This window comes from Apium graveolens, chromosome 9, assembly GCF_009905375.1.
Source record: "Apium graveolens cultivar Ventura chromosome 9, ASM990537v1, whole genome shotgun sequence".
NCBI lineage: Eukaryota > Viridiplantae > Streptophyta > Magnoliopsida > Apiales > Apiaceae > Apium > Apium graveolens.
In genome coordinates this window covers 266,258,830-266,281,623 of record NC_133655.1, presented here as the reverse complement: position 1 = coordinate 266,281,623, position 22,794 = coordinate 266,258,830, and the positions used below count along the sequence as shown (strand labels likewise).

The 22,794-nt window shown below is 33.4% G+C and overlaps 4 protein-coding genes across 6 annotated transcripts; 1 reads left to right on the top strand and 3 right to left on the bottom strand.

Annotated features, from left to right (window-relative positions):
• Positions 1-4,831: 4,831 nt before the first annotated feature.
• Positions 4,832-7,377, top strand: LOC141686690 (uncharacterized). 2 transcript variants are annotated; one of them, XM_074491744.1, is made up of 5 exons: positions 4,832-4,989; positions 5,827-6,111; positions 6,187-6,264; positions 6,360-6,431; positions 7,008-7,377. In XM_074491744.1, exons 1-5 carry the CDS (start codon positions 4,939-4,941, stop codon positions 7,179-7,181), a joined length of 660 nt encoding a protein of 219 aa, XP_074347845.1. In that variant the 5' UTR covers positions 4,832-4,938; the 3' UTR covers positions 7,182-7,377. The 2 variants fall into 2 exon arrangements, with proteins under 2 accessions (XP_074347845.1, XP_074347843.1); XM_074491742.1 differs by having other exon boundaries at positions 7,005-7,377.
• Positions 7,378-7,502: 125 nt separating this feature from the next.
• LOC141684623 (uncharacterized) lies at positions 7,503-10,165 on the bottom strand. Of its 2 annotated transcripts, XM_074489684.1 has the most exons (6): positions 10,010-10,165; positions 9,757-9,894; positions 9,189-9,311; positions 8,461-8,694; positions 8,197-8,361; positions 7,505-7,945 (listed from the first exon to the last, which is right to left on the bottom strand). In XM_074489684.1, exons 1-6 carry the CDS (start codon positions 10,058-10,060, stop codon positions 7,664-7,666), a joined length of 993 nt encoding a protein of 330 aa, XP_074345785.1. In that variant the 5' UTR covers positions 10,061-10,165; the 3' UTR covers positions 7,505-7,663. The 2 variants fall into 2 exon arrangements, with proteins under 2 accessions (XP_074345786.1, XP_074345785.1); XM_074489685.1 differs by lacking the exon at positions 8,197-8,361 and having other exon boundaries at positions 7,503-7,945.
• Positions 10,166-10,404: 239 nt separating this feature from the next.
• On the bottom strand, positions 10,405-14,589 carry LOC141684679 (RAN GTPase-activating protein 2-like). Its single transcript, XM_074489757.1, has 2 exons — positions 14,477-14,589; positions 10,405-12,257 (listed from the first exon to the last, which is right to left on the bottom strand). The coding sequence occupies exon 2, from the start codon at positions 12,238-12,240 to the stop codon at positions 10,627-10,629; it is 1,614 nt and encodes a 537-aa protein (XP_074345858.1). The 5' UTR covers positions 12,241-12,257; positions 14,477-14,589; the 3' UTR covers positions 10,405-10,626.
• A 310-nt stretch (positions 14,590-14,899) lies between these two features.
• LOC141684668 (DAR GTPase 3, chloroplastic) lies at positions 14,900-20,738 on the bottom strand. Its single transcript, XM_074489747.1, has 9 exons — positions 20,423-20,738; positions 19,158-19,301; positions 18,928-19,044; positions 18,405-18,548; positions 18,240-18,326; positions 16,812-16,927; positions 16,138-16,319; positions 15,368-15,425; positions 14,900-15,281 (listed from the first exon to the last, which is right to left on the bottom strand). The coding sequence occupies exons 1-9, from the start codon at positions 20,576-20,578 to the stop codon at positions 15,140-15,142; spliced, it is 1,146 nt and encodes a 381-aa protein (XP_074345848.1). The 5' UTR covers positions 20,579-20,738; the 3' UTR covers positions 14,900-15,139.
• Positions 20,739-22,794: the final 2,056 nt, after the last annotated feature.

Sequence of the window (22,794 nt, the reverse complement as noted above, 5' to 3'; positions counted from 1 at the left end):
GTAATTTATCAAAAACTCACTTGATTTATATTAAATCGAATTTGTTTGTGCTACAAATATGTGTTCTTGAAAATAAGAACTCAATTACTTCTCTTGAGAGAATACAAGATTTTCTAGATCTGTTTTGTTACATCTAAACAAAGGATCCATGACATGTTTCATAGAACAACATGCACAGTTTATAAAGATTTCACTAAAATGGAGTAGCACAAATTCTAAAGTCTATTTGTCTAGTTCCACTTTGAGTGCAGCAAATCTTCATACAATCTTAAAGGTCTGTGACCTTCCTTTGTTCATTTCATCTTGGCCCTTGATCTTGCATTCTTCAAGTTGCGTTTGTAGTCTTTCCAAATTCAGTGATAAAATTATTTATTGACTGATAATCTTGGATCTTCAAGTTGTCTGTATTCTGAATTCTGAAGTTGTTGTCGAGATCTCCTTGATTGTGTAGAGAAGTCACATATCGATAATTAAGATGACTTACCAATATCTCTACTTCTTGATAAGCATTATGACTTGTCAAGATCTCCAGTTCTCTACAAGTAGATTGGCTTGTCAATTTTTCCAGTTCTCTAGATAAGCTTTTGACTTGTCGATATCTCTAGTTCTCTACAAGTAGATTTTAACTTGTCGATATCTCTAGTTCTCTACAAGTAGACTTTGACTTGTCGATATCTCCAATTCTCTATATGGACATTTTGACTTGTCGATATCTCCAGTTCTCTACAAGCAGATTGACTTGTCGATATCTCTTGGGACTTCTCTACAAGTTATTTTTTGACTTCTCGACATACATCTCTATACTTCTTGATCTATCACTTGTCGACATGTGACTTAGAACATTTTTCCTAGAACAACATTATTCAATTCCAAGTTTTTATACTTCTCCTGAGGCATGATCAGTATTGATATTCTTCCAGAGTTTATTCGTTAGCTTGATGGTTGTTCATTGAAAAATCCTCCAGCCTAATCTTCTTAGCATTTTTACAGAATCAAGAAATACAAATATAAAATATAATAAATTATCATACAACTATTTCTTAGGGTTGTCAAAGTGACTTAGTCTTGTTAAGTATAGGCATGTCTTGCAAAACAATGAATTTTAAAAATTACGGAAATTTTTTTATAAGACTAGAATCAGTATATGTTAACATCCTTATAGTTGGATCGTTGAGAAAATTGATTTAAATTTTGTGTCATGAAAAAATGTTGTTTCCAATAATGGTGCCTCCACTACATTTTTCGATTTTTGACATGCAAGAAAAATTTTAAAAATTATGCGAAATTTTTCATATGACTAGAATCGGTATATGTTAACATCCGTACGGTTGGATCGTCAAGAAAATTGATTTAAATTTTATGTCGTGAAGAAATGTAATGTAGAAGAGTTGTTTTGCGTAATATTCACAATAAAATATAAAATAGTAGCATATATTAATTATATTAGTCATGGTGACCTTAAAATTTAGAAATAAAATTTTTTATATATTAAAAGTAAAATAATTATTATATAACTTTTTTAAATATATTTTTGGAATAAATTTTATATTTTAACTGCAAAAAAAGGGAAAGAAAAATAAATAACTCTCCCGCAATGAAATATTGCGGGAGTGGGACACTGCCAAAATATTTCATTACGGTGTCGCAATCTTTCACAGCGGTAGGGAGGTCATGTTTTCCCTTATCCTTTTAGTAGTTGGGTGTGCAATTAATGCACTGCCGCAATACTTCATTGCGACAGCGATCATGAAACATTGAGGTTATGCATTAAATCCACATTCCACCTGTCCAGCATCAATGTTTTTAATCCTAGTTTTCAGTATGTTTTTTTCATTAACTTTCTAGCATTCTGCCTGAATTTAAAACCTCCAAAATTAAGGTTAGTGTTCTAAAATTACGGCTTCTTATTTATTTGACTATTTTAAATCATTTATTGACCACGAAGAGTTTAATTATGTTACTCCCATTAGAAAAAAGATTTATCGTTAAATTTTTAATGATGATGAAATAATAGATGTTGATAATATTGATGAGAAAATTGGTGGTCCGGGAAAGGGAAAAAGAGGGGATTGTAATAGAAAGCAATGATGATGTTAGTTTTAGTGGGAAAAATCACGACGTTCATGGTGATTTCGATGATAATAATGATGTCTTTTATGATGATGATGATAATATTCATGATGAAATTTTATTGAAAATATTAATGATGTAGTGCCTTGAATTGGTATGATATTTGATTCATTGGATGAAGTGAATTTTTTTTATCGAGGCTATGGTCGAGGTGTAGGATTCGAGATAATAATTCGAAATACTCATAGACATTCAAGAAATTGTGATAAATCGTCACGTTTGTATATTTTTTGGAAGGGTGGAAGATTGAGCTTAAAATCGTTGGAAGTTGAAGATAGAATTAAAGGAAAGCGACCACTATATGTAATTCCTCAAATTTTTTATCGTGCTCATATGTGTGTTGTTTATACATTGATCTCAAATAAATGGGAAGTAACCAAGGTTAGCCTAGAACATAATCATGTTATTATTGCAACTGATAAGGTATAAGTACAATTCATGCAAAGGTCACGTAACAGATATTCTTTTACCCGATCTTTGATTGAGTTGTTTAACAAATAGGAAATCGAGACTCCAAAAGTGATGAATTATCTTAGTGAGACGTGTTAATGATGCTAATTTGCAATGATAATAAGGACAAACTCCTGAATATAGTAGCCTAATCACAATGCTCATACATAATTATTAATCTGATACATTACTTGTAATACTATTTTCAAAATTTTGTTACTTAATTCCAAGAATCACATAATTTCAGAAATTAATTCCAAAAATCAACCCAACTCAAAAATCACATAAATTCGAGAATTATCAGAAAAATCATATAATTCGAACATTATCACAAACATTTAACAAAAACTCACAAAAATTGAATAATAATGTGAGTGTATATGTATGTATATGAATTTAGCTGCGAAAATACCTAAATGAATAAGGGGAGATGATCCAGCCACTGAAAATGCCCCAAAATCGACCGAGAATCGTCCAAATCCAGCCCAATATTGTCCCAATTAGACCTGAAATCACCGAACTCGGTCCCAAATCGCTAAAATTTACAGAGTCGTATATTCAAGCCACCAATTCACCCCAATTCGACCAAAATGCCCAATTTGACCCGAAATCGCCTCATTCAGTTAACCGGTAGGATTTATGTATTTACATCGTTAACTTGAGTCCAAACTTGTTTAAATCCATAAGAACCGCTAAAATAAGGTGTGAACTAAATCTCCCAATCACACTTCGCTAAAATCTTTCGGTCACGTGTGTTTATGTCGAGTATTTGTTTTGAGATCATTTGTGTAGGTCGGGGTATGGAAAAAGAAGAATAAAGATCAAATTTTAAACGGCTCTCGCGAAGATAAACTAAATTTAAACGGCTTATGAATGTCTCATTGCGGCTACCACAATGTCTAATTACGAGAACTCTTTTTTCTTTAGCAAATATTTTATTATTCCCCTATAAGCTATATGAAATTTAATATTAATATTGTAATATTTTATAGAGATAAATTTTAATATAATATTAAAATTACTATTTTAATGTTTTCATGTTATTAGATATTAAAGTAATACTAATATAGAAATATTTGATTAAGATACATGAATTAATATTATAATATTAATAATAATATAATTAAGATAAATAGAAATATAAAATAAATAAATTAAGATGAGGGAATGGGATTTTGAAAAAAATACGTAGACCACTGCTACAATATTTCATGTCGACAGTGACATATGCGGGCTACTAATCACGTGATGGGTACATACCATTTTGATCAACATCTCATATCAACCCATTTTTATGATCAACATCTCAGATATGTTGATCTTTATAATCAACGTCTGCATCAATAACTCGGGACACAGACTCTTTATATATATACACATTAAATATAATATATGTTTTGTTTAGATTAATTTATGTTTTTTACATTTATATACGCAAAAACAAGACCTAAAATTACCCTAGTTTTTAAAGTCAAATACACGGAATTTAAGAGTACATAAATTCAATTTTAAATCGGACATGATACACTAAAACTTTTAAGTAGGTACATAGATTTCCCGAATGCATGCATGATGCACCTTTATTGGTTCAAGCAAAATTGTACAAGTGTCCGGTGCGTCATGTCAATTTAAGTACTAGTAGTGCAACTTATTACACAACATTTTACGGTGTTTTACTACTCCAGATTTACAGTTGAACACTTGCTCAGTATTAAAGAAATTCTACTGTACACTACTCCCCTTATTATCATGCCATTTGAATTCTATATATTATTTTTAGGAGTAATGCTACGTAAGCCAAAAATCGTAACCCAAAAATTGTATCAAAATAGTTATAAAGTGACGTGACATGTAACATGACATATGTTCAAATATAATTCATGGGTACATATCAATATCAATGCATGCGGGTTCCATATTATTACTAGGAAAGTTACCATTTATAAAATATTTGGGAAAAATTTTTATAACAATATTTGGGGCCTCTATCATTTTCCTATTTTTAGGCACATTTTTCGATACTCATTTAAAACATAATTTCATAATATTTTTTTGAATTTTTTTTCTGAATAAAAATTTTATGTTTAAACTTATATTCAAAAAAAAAATTAATAAAATATTATGAAATTATATCTAATGGATATCTCAAAATGCTTGCAAATAGTGAATATATAGAAACCATTGGGACGAGGGAGCAGTAACATTTTGAAGCACTAGTTCAACTTTAGGTATTTTCGAGGTAGTTTTTAACAGTAAATCTCTAAGTCCCAATGCGTAGAAGATGAACACAACATAAAGTGTTATCCAGGAGACACACTTTTGAAAGCTCTTGTCTATATTTTTTTTTCTTAAGCACAAATGGGAAGGAAACCAAAATCATCAACCCTTCACAAGAATCACAACCTTAGGGTAATTTCTACACTCTGTTTACAAATTTGGTATATATATCTTTTTAAACAACATCATCTCTCTTTTTCTTACAATGTATAAATTTGGGAAGGATTTGAACCCTGGATCTTGAACAGCCATTGTTTTGTTACATTCTCCATGATCTTTTTGTAAACTGTCTATAATTAGAGTTTGGCTATGTAATATGTATGCATGTTTGTTGGTTTGTACCTGTGTGGGTACATTGGTGTTTGGATAGTTGATGCATGTGGATAAGGAGTCAGATTTGCTACTTGATGAGGGCTTTGATTTGTGTTTTAGAGGTTTTCATGTGAACTTCTTACAGTTTTATGTGTTTGTTCTGCATTCTTACAGTAATTTTAGGCATAGACCTTGCATTTGCATGCACCACTTTTTTGGCCTCAAATTAACATATGAATGTTGGTTTGGAAAGATATAATTGCTTGCTATATACCATTATCTAGTATCAGTTAGGTGGTTGCAGAGGGGGATGAATATCGGGGGATTGTTAAATAGAATAGAAGTTTTTAGTTTACTACTGAGTTTCATGTTGTCTTATAATGCTCTCACTGAGCTGTATGTTACTAGAGGTGAGTATTTAACATCATCGGGATATTGTTTTTGGGAATGCTTAATAAATATCCCGCATCACAGTTAATTGTGCTTACCTATATGAAAACTAAATAATGAAGACATGTATTTGATTAGGAAGAAGTTTTAAGGAAATTCCTGACAGAGTTTTCCTGTCAATGTGTACTTGTTGATCTACAGTCTACAAAGGCACATTGATTTTGGTACCAATTCGTTAATGTTTTACTATTCTGATTTTACTTGTAGTTTCGAAGCTCTGGTGTACGTGAAACAACTACTAGCACACCAGCCACAAGGAGAAGCTCAAATGTCAATTCCGTGCCTACTAGACAATCACAGCGTCTTAAGAATTTATCCCGGCCTGGTAAAGGCCAGCAGATAGAAGTTGATAATGAGACGATATATCTTGATGAAACTGATGGAGAGGATTTCCTAGAGATTGTTGAAATAGATGAGCCTATTCCTTGCGACAAAAGTTTGGAAGAAAAAGTTGATCAGCTCGTGGAAGATGTTAAAATATTAAAGTCCAAGGTAATTATTTACTACTTATCTTCTATAATGTTTTTGTATTGCTTAACTAATCCTCTTTTGGGAATGACTGTTTAGATTAATGAGACCGACTTCTCAAGTGATGGCTCTGCTGAACTTAACTACAAAACCCTTTACATTCGCTCTCAGAAAAAGGTAATGCTTCTATTGCTACTCATACATATATTATATTTGTCATTTTAATTTTCACCAATAGTATTATCTATTTTTTGTGGTTCTACAATGTTTAGATTCAGTCCTTGGCATTTGAGAATGGAAAGCTGAGTAATCAGTTGTTAATTGCTCGTGCAAAGATTGAGAAGGTAAGGCTTTTGAGTATGGTCATAGCTTTCAAATATGATCACTTTAAGTTACTACTGAGACGAAATTCACTTTTAATTGTTTATGCCACCACTGTTATTGTTTTTTGAGGCTCTTGTAAGCACAGTGGCTAGTAGGAACTTTTATTGGTTATGTTACAGATCTTCTTAAATCATAGACTTAAATGATACACAAAAGGAGAACAAGAATTTGAATGCATTGGTTTATGAACGAATCCTTAACTTATTTCTTCTTAATAGTCATAACCAATATTTAGCCAGGCATTTGGATTGCTCTAACAAGTAACCACAATATTTTGTTGATAAACTACGTCAACAGTGAGAGACTTAGACACAATCCCTAATTATCAAGTGATGAAGTCATTATGAAGTGAAGAACAGGAGAATACTGTTGGCTTTATATAATTTTTTATATCATCCTTAACTCCCTGAATATTTTCCCTCCACTGTAATTCTATTTAGTAATTTCTTGTAATGTACGCTAATACAATTCTATTTTGCAATTAACCCATTGACAGAGAGCGTGCTAACTGATCGATTCTAATTTCTGTTTAGCAGCACGAGAATGGAAAACACTTTGGAGCCAAATTAAAGGAGGTCTTGGAATCAAATCTGACAAAGGCAACTGAAGCATTAGTTAAACTATCCTCTCAAGCAGTGTTTCCTGGATCTACTTCTCATCCAGCCCGAGTAAAGAGGCTTAATAAAAGGAAGAAAATAGAAATGCTATAAGATCGTGGTTAAACATTTTGTTCAGGTCATGTAGTGCCATTTATGATTTGAAAACTCTGTTAGTCAGTTGCACTAAGAAAACTCTGTAGTTAGCGAATGCTAGCAATTCGGTTGAACATTTTGTTCAGCTCATGATGTAGTTCCAGTTAATGATTTGAAAACTCTGCTGGTCAGTTGTATCTATGAAAATTTTCTAGTTCCAGTCATGTAGTCCCTGCTTTACATATATATTAGGTATTGAACTTTTGCGTAAGTTTAATGTTTGGCAACAATAAGATTTTGAGTAGAGGGAATGCAGGCACGCTAGAACAAACAGCATGAATAAGACCTAGCAGTAGGCAGTAGAAAGTCCAAGGATTTCATTTTCTATCAAAATTTATTATAAACATAGCAATAATTATTATTAACATAGCAAAAATTCATGCAGTGCAGGAATTGAAGTTCAACTACAATCAAGATAAACCACAACTGGAATAGATCAATCATTCAGAGAATGAGAAACCATGTCTATCTGTGAGGGGTGTCCTGGGAACTTCGTCATCTACATCCTCACTTTCCTCGTCTTCCGGAATGGTTGGCGGAAAAGAAGAAAAATCCAAGCACACACCCGTTATATCATGCTCATATGATTCTGTGAGGTCCTGCAATGTGAGCTGATGGTACTCAACAAGCTGGTTAAGGCATTGATTTTCCCTAGTTAAGGTAGCATTCTCGTTTGCCAATCTGGACTTTTCAGCAAGAAGTGCCTCCATTTGTAACCTCATCTGCAGAAACAAATGCAAAAAGGTTGGAGTTTGATCTCAATAAAGATGTTCTTATCAATTATCTATTTGGCCAAAACCTTCTTAAGTGAGCACTAATCTTCCAAATTACAAAAAGGTTGGAGTTTGATCTCAATAAAGATGTTCTTATCAATTATCTATTTGGCCAAAACCTTCTTAAGTGAGCACTAATCTTCCAAATTAAAATTTTCGTATATATGTACCAAACATATATAATGGAGTCTTAGATATACCAGATCATCTTCCTCAGGTCGAATCCCTTTCACAAATCCATCTCGGAGCCTCCTATTCTCTTCCTCAAGAAGAGAGCAGCGCTCCTGCAGAAAACTTAAATCAGATTTTACTGATTTAAGTTCTCTTGCAATGGAGGTCGCTTTTTTCGCCATAGATATTGCAATCTTCAAAAAATAGTACTCTAAATTATGAGAATCACTCAGTTATATCTATCTTCATCTCTCATAAAACAAATCATGATGTAAACATCACATAAAACTTACATTTTTCGCTTTCTTAAAATTTCCCAACCCGTACGGACTTTGCCCATTCTCTTTTCCCTTGTTTCCTTCATCATCTGGACATTCCTTCCTCTTCATTCCCCTCTTACCTTCTTCAGTCTCTTCATTGTCCCCTTTTTGTTCTTCATTACAGAGTTTATCCTCTTCTTTCGCCTTCTCTACAGTGTTGCGAACTATTTGTGACAATGTAGGTGGCCTAGACAGTTCCCTTGCCCCCTAACAAAAAAGTAGAGTTTCGGCATAAAACTCCAACAAACAGCATAAAAATGTCTACTTTACACAACTAATAACAACATAGTTCAGATATTTAAGAGAATTGATTGATTACTATCTAGGATCATACATCTTTAAAACTACCTAGCTTAAAAGCCCAATTCGAGATTCAAGAGTATATCACGTAGAGCCTATCTTTTGAGTAATTCTATCTCTAGCATCCAATTTTTTTTTTTTTTAAATATATTAAGGCACGAAGATTTAAACTCGAGCATTAACTAAGATACTATACCACATTAGATTATCGGCACCCCAAAAACTGCAAGTTATTAGCAGCATTGCTTAATTGGATCGTATATCTTAAACGCTTGGCAAATTATTATTATTATTATTCTTGGCAGTTGCTTAAATATTTATTTTGTTGTAGCAAAAGGTTAAGCATTTCTTAAGCATTCAATCCTTAAATCGAAGAGCATCAAGGAAATGAGATCGAATACCTGGAGAGCATTATCAAGATTTCCAGATAGTTGAGAAAGAGAATTCGAAACAGAGTCGAACCCTCTAAGCAAAAGCAGCGAATCTTCTTTCAATCTTTTTGCCCTCTCCATTTTTCCCTCATTCTGCAAACAATTTTATACATTGCCCATTAGCACATACTTATCAAAGTCACAAACTCTAACCTCCCCCCCTCCCCCCCCCTCCCCCTCCCCCTCCCTCTCTCTCTCTCTCTCAATTTTATGCATTCCCCATTAACACATTCTTACCAAAGTCACAAACTTTAACCTCCCCCACCTCTCTCCCTCTCTCTCTCCCTCTCTTCCTCTCCCTTTCCCTCTCTCCCTCGGTCCCCTTTTCTCTCTCCCCTCTCCCTCTCCCTTTCTCTCTCTCCCACCGTCCCCTTCTCCCTGTCTCTCTCTCAATAAAATCTTGCTATGGAATCAAAGCTAGACATATTTTTTGAATAGCCCATTAGCACATATTGATCAAAGCTACAAACTTTAACTACATTTTCAATATACAAATATAAACGCACACCAGTTCACGAAAAAAAGAAATTAAGTTTACCTCAAGTACCGGCAAAGATTGATCATTGGCCTTTCGATTTTCCAAAAGTGTATCGACACGATTGCGAAGAGCACTCCAGAAACTGGAATCTGAAGATGGGCTGATCACAGAAGATGAATCCATAGAGCTTCCAGATTCCTATAATTAATTTCCCAATTTATATGTGATAAAAAAACAAGAAAATTTAAAATATAAAGAAAATAAATGAGGGTTTTGAACAAATCTAATGATCTGAGTTTGAAAATTAATGTACCTTAATTAAGGTAACTGGAGATGATGAAGATAGTTGAACTGAAGTTGCCATTAAGCTGTGTTTGATCTATGAATGTAAGTATATTTGTTAGATACAACGGCTAGTTTTCAAGAGGAGCTGAATATATTTTGTAATGGGCTGGATTTGAATATTTATGTATGCAGCTAGCTAACGTTATAAATTACTATTTATTAATTATTAGTGTAGTGTTGGTTGGATATTATTTTATGAAAATTTATTGAAGGTTGAATATTTTATATTTTTCGTTTTGGCCAATTTGGAAAAAATTAATTAGATCCTTCTTTTTCTTGCGTTGGTTATGTTATGGCCTCCCGTCCCAGTCTCCCAAGTCCCAAACATTGATTTTCTTTGGGGGGTTTTTTGTTGCGTTGAAATGTCGACCTTTATAACGGGAAGATAATTTGTCAGTTTAAGAGCCAGCTGGAATACGAACTATGAAGCTATAGTAAAGCATCAACAAACATAAAACAAACCGAAGTCCTGGGAACTAGATAGTTATACTTTAGGTCCTAATCTACTTGTAAATGAGTTTGATACAGCTGTGGTTGCATAATCTGGTACTAGCTGACAATGGTGATATGGATGATGTGCTGCAACTAATTCTCGTTATTGATTTCAATGCCTTTGAGTTTTGATTCAAGTTCATCTTCATCACCTGCTTCTTCAGCCTCCTCATCATTATCTTCTCCTTCTGGATCATTATCATCCAACGAAGCAAGCATAGCGGAAGAACGTTTAAACATATCCTTTATCTCTTTAACACCTTCATCAGAAATACAATTAGCATCCATTTTAAGCAGCTTAAACCCAGGTTTGCCTACAACAGCCTGAGCCAAAACCCTGGCACCAGCCCTTCTAATTAGGTTTGTGCTCATATCAACTTCATTTAACTGAACACAACCCTGCTCCAGAGCCTTTGCAATTTGAATAGCACCCGCATCCTTCAATTCATTTTCTGACAGGTTTAATTTGGTCAGAGAACAAGCTGAAGTTATCAGGCTTGACAGAGCGAGAGCTGCTTTTGCAGTAATTTCATTTCCAGACATCTCCAGAATTTCAAGTGAAGGAGCAGACTCCTTGAGAGCATTAGCAAGAGCTATACACCCTTCATCCGATAGATTGAGGTAGCTCAGGTACACTTCACTAAGATTAGGACATCCAAGTAGTGCTTTACTCAAAGCAACTCCGGATTTAATCCCAAACATATTGTCGCTTAGATCAAGCTTCTTCAGATTGGGACAGGTTCCAAGTGCTTCAGCCAAAGCAACACCACCTTCAGAGTCAACCCTTGTGGAAGAACACCGGAAATTTTCTAATACAGGAGAATGTTTTACAAGTTCTGAGATTGCAACCGCCCCTTCATCCCCAGTCATGTTGTTATGAAACTGAAGCACCTTTAGTTTTTCGGTGGAAGGTATCAATTCGCATAAAGCTCGTGCAGCTGCTTCTGAAATACCATCATTCATAAGATAAAGCTCCTCCAAGTTCTGCTGTGACCTCAAGAGGCTCTCAAATGCCCGTACACCCTTTTCCCCCAACGCATTGTTTGATAAATTCAGACACCTTAGTTCACAACCATCCAGGACTGATGAAAATATTTTCATGACTTCAAGAGCTTCGTCCTCGGGTCTTCCTGCAATAAAATCTGATAGATCAACTTCTTTCAGTTGATCCTTGAGAAGAAACAGAAAGGATTTAGCAACATGAGCAGCATCTAGTCCAAAACTACGATTGCTGAAACAAATCTTTGTAAACTTATTTCCTTGCTGGCTCAGTGGTTGTAACAACTCTTCAGCCTCGTCTGCATTGATTAAGGCTCGGGGACCTCCAGAAATGTCAAAAACAGTATTTTGAGTCGTAACTTTCTCAGTTATGACTGTTCCATCTTCATTTGCCTTTAAAGGGCCACTTTTGACTGCTTCAAGCATAAGTTTACTAGATTCTTTAGCATAAAGTTGAATTGCTGAACTTCCATCACCATCTGGCTCTTTCTCATAGTGTAGGTTAGCAGAAGCAAAAGCTGATTCTTCAATATTCTTGGAAATTTCTTCAGCTTCTTCTTTGTCAAACAGACCATACTTCCTTGATAGGATAGATTTAGATGGTGTTGTAAGATACTTGGTCATCCGTTCCACGAGCATTAACCTTGTGCTTCGGCTGGGAGGCCACAGTTTGATAGAGATTGAGCGGTGATAATATGCAGAATCCATCTAAATGTCACCTGGCACTACAGTCAAATTTTGCACTTAGTATAACCCCAAAATTAACTTATACATCAAACCTAAATCTAGAATCTAGCACCACGGGAACAAGAAATTGATAAAAAAAATTCAGTTCAATTGAGTTAATTTTTAATTTGTAATGCATGGATGCTTCTGCATGTATCTAGCTCAAAGTTCACTTGTCAAAGTCTTACATGGGAATGTCACATATGTGTTGAGTACATAAATTAGCTATATGGAGGAACACACTCAGAAACTGTGGAGAACATGTACGAAGGTATTCTATACAACACGGGTATAAGATTGTCAATGTTGTACCAATACCAACCCACAAAACAATATAGCAAAACAAAAACGCGGAGCAGATATCATGGACCTTAAAGTGAGATAAAGGAGCAGACTGATATCTCCAGACGTTCTATATTCTTGAATATCTATGCAAGAGATATTGGTCCAGCAAGAATTTGAAATATAATGTTATGTTAAACGGATATTTTTGTAAAAATGCCATAATGTTTCATAATCAATATTCTCTGCAGCAATAATATCACTCTACTACCTATTACAACCCAAGAAAATCATAGGACCTGCTGTATGACAAAAAACAAAACAACTAGCTGTGAAAAACTCAAGTACAAATCAACAACAAAATGACAACCTCATCTAAAGCTCCAATTTAGCCAAACTAACTTTCTTGGTATGCTGTTATGCACCTATACAAGCAATACAGATCTCGTCCTAATTCCTATAGTATGAATTATTAGGCTAAAACAAATCATTCATTTTATGCACATCCCAATCAACAGTAATACTTCTCTATAAATAGACTATCAATATACATTTTTACCTGCAACATAGCAAACTAAATAAAAATAGCATGAAAGTAAAAAAAAATGCCAACCACCACCATAATCTTCTCAAATGTCTAGCTTCCATATAAATTCAGTACACATATAATGCAAATCCAACAGCTAAACAATTGCAACTAATCATGTTGTTGACCAATCTAAAATTAAAAAGAATATGATGATAATCAGGGACGGATGCAGGGGGTGGCCGGCGGGTTCCATGTTCCATGTTCTGAGAAATATTTACCTTCCGAAAAGAGGAAAAATCGGAGCCACCCCTAACTCCGGTATAATCATAAAATTAGTATAAAAATATATGAAAAAAATTATATATTTATATATTTAATAGTAAAAAAAAATATTTTCAATTTTCGCCCCCTCAAAAATGTATAAATTTTATGAATTTAGTAATAATATTAATGATATTTATAATAGTTATGAATTTAAATACACGGATTTAAGTATATTTTGTACATTAAAATTGTTAAAAATAATATTTATTAATTTATATAATATATAATAAATTAAAAATATATATTAGTTACCCCGGAAAAATTTTAGCCACCCCATACTCCATTTTCTGGCTCCGTCCCCCGATGATAATACATTTTTAAAAAAGGGCATTAACACTTACAGACTTACATTGATTAGATGCTGACAGAATACACAAAGATGAAAAAATTATAAAGCTTTAATTTTTACACAGCCTGTTAAAAAAAAACTACACATACTGCAGTACTTGACAAAATTTGAAGTTAAAAGAAAAATGAAAATGCAGATCAATAGATTTTCAATTTTAATTTAGCAACAAAAAGAAGGTCAATTTGTTACAGAAACATAAGTTCCGGAATCATATGGGTATGATAAAAAAATCCATATAAATAATAAAGATTCAATTTTTACCCAGACAGTAATTCAAGAATCATATAGGTGTGATAAAAAAATCCAGATAAACAATAAAACTTTAATTTTTATACAGACGGTAGTTCACGAATCAAATGGGAATGATAAAAAAATTCCAAATAAATAATAAAAATTCAACTTTTACACAAACAATTGTTCAAGAATCATATGAGTAATGATAAAAAAATCCAGATAAACAATAAAAATTCAATTTTTACATCTCCATGATTTCGAGAATCATTTAAATGTGATTAACAATCCAGATATACAACAAAGATTCAATTTTTACACAAACATTAGTTCAAGAATCACATGGTTATGACCAAAAATCCAGAGAAACAAAACAAAAATCAATTTTTGCAGGAAAAGTATATATAAAGAATCAAACGGGCATGATAAAAATCCATAAACACTATAAAGATTGAATTTTTATTTAGAGGGTAATAAGAATTTAATCATTTATAGATACTTACAAAATAGAGAATTGAAACCCTGGAGACTGGAGAGGCGTGGAGTGGAGAAAATGAGATTAATTTTGAAAGCGGTTTTTGTGGTGCTTCGTAAATGTGGGCACTCTCAAGTCTCAACTGCCTCTAGATACATGAGAAGAGAAAAGAAAACATTTGAGCTTTCAAAAAAAAAAAAAAACATTTGAAAAATGGTTCTTGGAGGGAAATGGATTAAGTTTTTTTTGCTGTTTTATTACTTCTTCAAATTTATGTTTTTGCTCATAATTTCAATAATTTTTATTCTTCCTTTTGTTTTCCGGAGAAAAGGACTAAACGAGAGTAAAACCAATGACTATTATATATATTACCATATCATGCAAAATTGTGATATGTAATATATCCGTACAAAACTATGAAATCTTACTTGACTTTCTACAGAGAACTAGATGAGGTACAAATAAATACTTTACATGTACAATTGATGGTGTCTGGCCTACAAAAGTTCGAACACATTCAGATCATGGATACCGGAACCAATAATTTACATTGTTCATGAGGCATTTCCCTCCCTAACTAGTATCCGAAAAATAAATCAACTATCCATCTTTTACAGTATTGTTGAGCTCGTCAGCAAGGCTCATGACTATTATATTTTTATATATCAAAGCTACCAGGCATTCTACCAACTCAAAATGACCCGTTGCCTTCTTTTGGAGGCCTCTCTAGGGCATGCCAACCAAATTTCCCTTTTCTAAAGTCTGCCAAAATACGGAATGCTGCTTGATTACTGTCTCCATTGAACAAGTGATTTGCAAGTTGCTGAACGTATCTGTGAAATATGTGTAGGATAAGTTATTATGATCAACAAAAGGGAAATCTTACAATTAGAAAAAAAAAATCCCAACCTAAACTTACGTTTTACCACAATGAGAATCCGCATCAAGTTTATACCTTTGGCAAAGAACGCTGTTTCCTGAAAAGCAAGACACAAGATATTGAGCAAGGAGACATGGACAATCTGTTCATGCTGAATGTAAAATTTGTACTGAACTCAAGTTACCCCCATAATTTAAATATACTTGGACAACCTACATGTGAAACTGAAGAGGAAGAACAACATGAGATGAAGGAAGATAATAATCGACTAAAACAACATATAAAGTGCATTGATGCTGATAAATATCTTCTATTAATGTCTATTGCATTCTATTTTAGTTTCCCAAAGTTACATATCATCTCCATGACTCCATCTAAACATCAATCTTCTTTACCTCATCTTGCCCTCCATGTATGTTTTTTCTAGCTGTCTAGTTGCCAAAATCTAGTCACGATCTTTGTGTTCCAACATATAGGACAACCTCCTGTGCTTGGTAATTAGCAAAGATCACGCAGACTTATGATTTTAACAGCTTCTACTTTGCTCAAGTCATGCTAGTATCATAGCCATTCTAGGATCGGGGCTTGCTTGTTGTGATATATCTATCTTTACTTGCAGAATCTGAGAGAATATAGTCTTTGATCTAACTAATGGTTATGATGTATCTTCTGATCAGTAGAACTAAACAATGATTGTTAATTTATGGCATACCCTTCAGTGTATAACTTGTAATTTTTCAATCTTCAAGTAACTAAATCTGCTGGATAACTATAACAGTATAACACTACAGAAAGAAAAGAATGCATACCAACTGATGGAAACTTTGTAAGCATCTGGACAAGAATGGCTGCAACATCAGCAAAATCATAGGATCTCTCCCCAATGTCATCACATATTGCAAGCTTTATTGCAGCAGACTGATCACTGATCCTCATTGGGATTATTCCAGGGGAATCTAACAACTCCAGATCTGTCCCAAAACGAACCCATCTTTTGAAAGAGCAAAATAGACAAGAGAAGGTTATAATTAGTACTCGCAGTGGCTAGTGCATTATATGAGAAATTGAGAATACTATCAAAAAATCGATTTGCATGATATTAGCTAGAACAAAATATTTCAAGAGGGCCAAAAGCGCTTATTATAGTGGTACCAGTCTCAACCCTTTTAAGGGAGGTCGAGGATGTAAATCTTGTCAAAGACAAGGTGATTTAAGTAAACTATGAAGAAGAAAAAAATCTAATAGGAACCATCAAAGAAATTGTTTCTTGCACATTTGAAGGAAAATTTTTATGCAAACTTAGCTTCTTCTATATATAGATGTTAACTCGTAAATATTATATCGATAAATCTTTCAACTTTCTAGTGGACAGTACTAAAAAAATCATCATGCAGTAGTCTCAAATAATCTGAAACTAAAAAGGTTGTGAGCACTCATTCATCATTAATAGACAAATTATGCAAGGAAAAATGCAACTACATACTTCAGTACTCTAGTAACACCAGGTCTTGGAGCAGCTAGACACATACGCCTTTTCAGCAAACGATTGATCAAAGATGATTTGCCAACATTTGGATATCCCACTATTCCAGCTCGAACCTGTCAAACAATAAAAATATACTAATAAAGCAGGGCCTGAGGTTAGCTTGTCAGGTGGAGAAGTAGGATTCACAGAAAGTACAAACCTGAAAATATTACATTTTACGTTAATAGTTTACAATAAATTAATATATAAAATTAAATAGTTGCATACATACATACATATATATATATATGCACAGTTACATTTATATCTTATATGTTTAATAAACTTCCTCACAGTAAAATTGTTAACAGACCAAGTTCGTTAAGAATAAGCATTAGAGTATAAGAGATCCCAGTCACAATACACCTAACTGAAACATTAACTGTGGGGCATCTTATATACATACAATATATAGTATTAATGTTCTAAAGACAGTTTGAACCATACTTGACCATTGCTGCTAGACGTGCCCAGAAATAGCAAGATGGAAGAAAGGGCTCAAAGAGACTAGCAGCAACAGATTATAGGTCAGGGAGGACTCCACGAATATGACCTGCCAGATTTGGTGCTATTTAAATAATTTCTCTCCTTTAACAAATATCAGTTTACTAACATATTCTGTCCTCCTCTGCCTCTGTATAACCAAAATATTGAAACACAAGTCACTAGTAGCTTGACAACTTAAATTGGTGACTCTTACTCCTCAATGACCGATTTTTATCATCTCCCACTTCTGTGCATCTCCTCTTACACAAGACACTAGTTTCTTCACAACTTAAAATTATGACTCTCACTCCTCCTCGATGACCAATTTGATCTATCTCCCACTTACGTGCATCTTATTTTTATTCTGCATTTTAATATTCTTCGATTGACATGGCTGTGTTCAAATATATATATATATATATATATAAATTATTAGGAATGCATCAGAAAGTACATCCTGAAATTTTATATAAATACTAGACATTGCTGATGTTTAACAAGTTTCACAACTGGCTCCAATTCAATCATTTGGTCCCTGATTTTTTAACCTCCTCCTATTCACTGTTACTTCTCGTTTACAGTTAATAGAATGAAAAACTCTTATTGGTCTGACTAAGTTAATAAGAGCTTGAATATAACATAAAAGATCAACAAAACGACACTATGGGATCCAGTAAGGTAGCCACCTAAATAATGACTACACATTTAGGCGCTCGAAGGATGATATAATTAATTAACATATATGTTATCGGTTATCTGTCTTCCAACATCATTATCATTATTTTTCGACTAATTACAAAGTAGCTAGTGGGATATCTAACATGAACACTGTATGTAGAAAGCAAACAATTAATATGTCAGTGAAGCATGACGACATGTCTGCAGTCTAGAGTAACATACTGGACGGGGAAGGAGTCCTTTTGCTTTGCGTTTAATATTTACTCCAGCAGCTAGAGTCTTTGCCAACCTCCCCATCTTCAAGGCTCCCTGCACTTTCAACACGATATGACTAATTTTAAATGAGATGCCCAAGAAGAAAAAACAGAAAGAAGTATCTCAACATACCATCCCAAGCTTTCCGTTGGCGAAGACAACCTTTGTGCCCTGGTTAGCATAATAAGTTGCCCAGGCATTGCGGTCCTCAGAAGAAATCATATCTTCTCTATTTAAAACTAAGATTCTCTTTCTGTTACCAAGCCATGCATCCATCTGCTCACATGAGTTTCACAGAAAAATAGAAAACAGTTAGGAATACAAGTCTTAGTTCCCGCCTAAGACTTCTCCACACCACAAGGTCCCGAGGGAGTTGGTCATCAAATAGGTTACCTTTTCCTTTTTCCCGGGTATGGATATGATCATATGGAAATGTATATACAATAAATATTCTTCACGTGTTCTGAACTTTGAAATACATATTAAACCTAGTTCATGTGCATAGTTTAATAGGGAAAGATTATTGGGACAAAAAACAAAAAAAAATGAAAAAATAAATAAATAAAAATTATTACAATACTGAATCTCATTAATCAACATTTCAGTAAACTATAACATGCTGATATCAAGAAATTAAAGGGCGGAAAAGATTAACCTGAGGATGACTAGTGGACATTGGAATTCTTGCATCTCGCACCTCTATTACAACATCCATCAATTTTAGCTGTTCTTTAAGCTCTTTTTCGGTTTTTGCAATATGACCAGGATACCACTACTCAATTTTTACAGTACGTGTACGAGAAACAGGATTAGAAAATTCAAGATATAATGCCGAACAACAATATACTATGTAGAGCTCCCCTAAACATATGCACACCATCTTACCTGAACAGGCCGCAATGTTTTTGTCCAATGATAAAGGTCATTATCGAGATCGCTCCAGTCAAATTCTTCTTCACGACTTCCAAATGTGTTACTAAAATGCAAATTGTTGTTTCCATACCAACCCGAATTATTCCCGCCAACAATCTGAAACGACTGAGAATTAGTTTGACCCTTCTTTCTAAAACTTTGTCTAAATCTTCCTCTGATAATATATTTATAAATTCTGATCAAAGAAAAGACTTTGAATACACGAAATAAATAATTGTTAGACCAACAGAAATGCTAAGTTAACAATGCATTACACATTTTCCACAAAGCCCACAACACAGTCATAAATTAACTACATAAGAGGAGGCTATTCATGTTGGGTCAAACGTGACTGCTTCTTTAAAAAATGACAAGTGACATTTGTGAAGGGGCTTAAACAAGGATGTAATAAAAATATAAAACAACTTCATGCCATAGAACCTCCTTGTGAGTAGACTCGCTTCACATTCTGAAGTGCAAAGACCTGAGTTTTACTTTGAACAATCAGCCACAAAATGCATTGCTCTACTCCTCAAAGAATTTTTTTTAAGTAATACATCGGCATCAAGCATCATGCATTATTTCCTCCCAACATAATAGTGCACACTACACAGTAGCACTGATTTAAAGATAACAGCAATCTACTTCAGAATTAACTAAACACTTGAAATAGCTCATATTTGTGAGGCTCAACATACAACTCTTAGCACCACTGGGACATCACTGAACCATCTCCCAAATCTTGTGAACCGAAACAATTGACTAAAAGAATTCCAAATTAACTAAAACCCAAACCTCTCAAAAACTACTGTTTCAAACTAATTCCTAAAAATTTACAAAGGTAATTTATTTATGGGAGGACCCACAAAACTCACCTAGTAAAGTTTGTGGATTTCAATTCATCATCTAACTTAACTGGTAACATTACTTTAAAAGAACTTTATCATTGATTAGCAAAGATAAGAACTTTAGGATTAAATAGTAACCACATAAAATGACACTAAAGAAATGGATAAAACAAGGTCATTTAAGAAACCATCAAGAAATCAAACCAATTTTCACATTGCATCAAGTAAACAAGATTAAAATTTAACTAATTTTGAGAGAGAGGGGGGAGGGGGGAGAGAGAGATGCAAGGAATACAAAGTAGTGGCCAAAAAGAGAGAGAGATAGGGAGGGAGGGAGGGAGGGAGGGAGAGAGAGAGAGAGAGAGAGAGAGAGAGAGAGAGAGAGATTGCCTGAATAGTAGACGTGGGCTGAGAAGGAGAAGCAGCACAAACTGTAGAAAAAGGTCTGGTTGGAGGGTTAGGCCTACTAATAAGTGGTGTTGCAGCAGAGCTTTTGTTGAGACAACAAAGCCCAGATGACATTTGAACAAGAAGATGAGCTCCCATTATTTCCAATTCCTTTCCACTTTGCCTATTATTGATTTATACAACAGCTCCTAACACTGTTCAATCCATCTCCCTTTTGATAAAATATACTATGTGTATGCAGTGTAGAACCAAAAATTTCACTTTCTGTTTTACAGGAAGAACGAAGAAGATAAGAGATACCGAAAGGAAAGGGAGAGAAAAAATGATAAAAATACCTCTTTTTTAAAATTTTGTGACAAGAATATCATTTTTTGAAATGTTTGACCAAAAATACCAACCTAATACGCATTTTAAAATTGGGTATTAGTAATACGCATTTTAGAAATGGGTAACTTGTGTAAAAAAATAATAATAAAATAATAATTTTGGATACGCATTCTTGAGATGCGTATCATGACTTTGCAAAACATGATACGCATGTCAGGAATGCGTATCAGGATTTTACTTTTTTTTTTTTTTAATAATACTCATTTGTCAAATGCGTAATAGCCTTACCTATTTTTGTAATGCGTATTAGAAATGTATTTTTGGCCATAACTTTCAAAATCGGGTATTCCTGTTACATTTTCTAAAAAAAAAGTATTTTTGGCCATCACCCAAACAGAGAACACAAAGGAGAAAATGAGAAAAAACAATTAATTTTAAAATATTTTTTTATTAATTTAATTCAATTAAATAATCAAAGGTTTTGTTATGAACCATAGTTAAATCTTGTCATCTAACTTGGTTTGTTAACTATAGTTAGTACTATTCCAAAGTCATTGTCATTTTCACATAAACATCATGACTAATTCTCATAATTTTTTTTAAGCAATGAATAATATCTCGTTAGAAGATGAAGAGGAATGAGATTTTGAGACGGGAGAAGAAGTGTTGGACAAACTTAGTATTTTAAACTAAGTTATGAATCATTTTAAGATTCTATATAAGTGAGTGGTGTGTATCTATTGGAACGTATTCTACTCTTCGAGGGGATTCCAACACATATTTACATGCTCAAAACGAGTAAAAGGTGAATGAGAACTGATATTCCAAAATTTTACCTTTTAATATGAAAAGTGATTTTGTACCACATCCAGAGTAGCACAAACTTATTCCTTGATTTTTCTTATAAATATCATGTATCACATCGAAAAAAAAAAGTCCTTTCAAGCCTCTCTTTATACATAGAGTCTTAGGGCACCAGTTTTATTAAGTCGAGAAAATAAGAGTCATCTCTTTCATTCTCGGTCTCTTCAGTCTTAATTTTCCCAATATTCCGGTGATAGTTCTCGGGTTCAGTTCAAGTTCGCTAAGAGTATATTCGATTTATCGATTATACTAGTATCTCGTTTTATCATGGGAAGCAGGTCGCTAAACACGAATGGTGCGGGGCGAAACTGCTTTAAGGAGACAGTTTTCTGGACTCGAGATTAAATCCAATCTCTATTTGTTTTCTCAAACTCTTCTCCTAATTTAATTGTTAATTCTTATATGTTTATGTGATTTAAGAATTATCAATGTTATTGTGAATTAGTTATATATTCACTATATATATAAATGTCTATATCGTACAAGATTACTAACAATCTTAAAGCAGTTTCCTTCAATTTTTGTACTTTCTTGTGAGTAGACGCAAAAATCAATTTGACTGTTTAAATTGGATTTATTTATGGGTATATGAGTGGCCATTATTCGCTTCATTAATTAAATTAAATTTAGTGCGTTAATTTCTTTGATCACTTATTGCCATGTGCTTGAAATTAATATAAATTTGATTTTAAGTGGTGTTTTGTTTAAGCATAACATGTACGAGGTAAAAGTAAGCACGAAGTTGTTGGATTATTGGTTTTCTTATAAACCTATTGATGCTTTACCGGTTATCGATTTATGATTAACTTATATTTAAGTGGACATATTTGGTGCATTCTCTTTCTCGGGTTAATCATAATAAATTGGTAGATTAACCCAAAATTTATAATTTGTCCATGTTTTCGCTATTAATTGATAGCTTATTATGTTTTGCTTTAATTAGCATGGTGATTGATAATATATATGAGCTAGAGTTTCATAATTCTGAATTGATTTCAGAATTATTAGTATACTGATACAAGAATCGTATATGCTATAGTTTTCATGCGTGTTTGCAAATTCATAACATGATATTTCTATGCAATTAAATGATATGGCTACATAGATGTGACCCCTCATGAAGGAACTTGATTATTTGGTGATTAATTTTTAATCATTGTTGA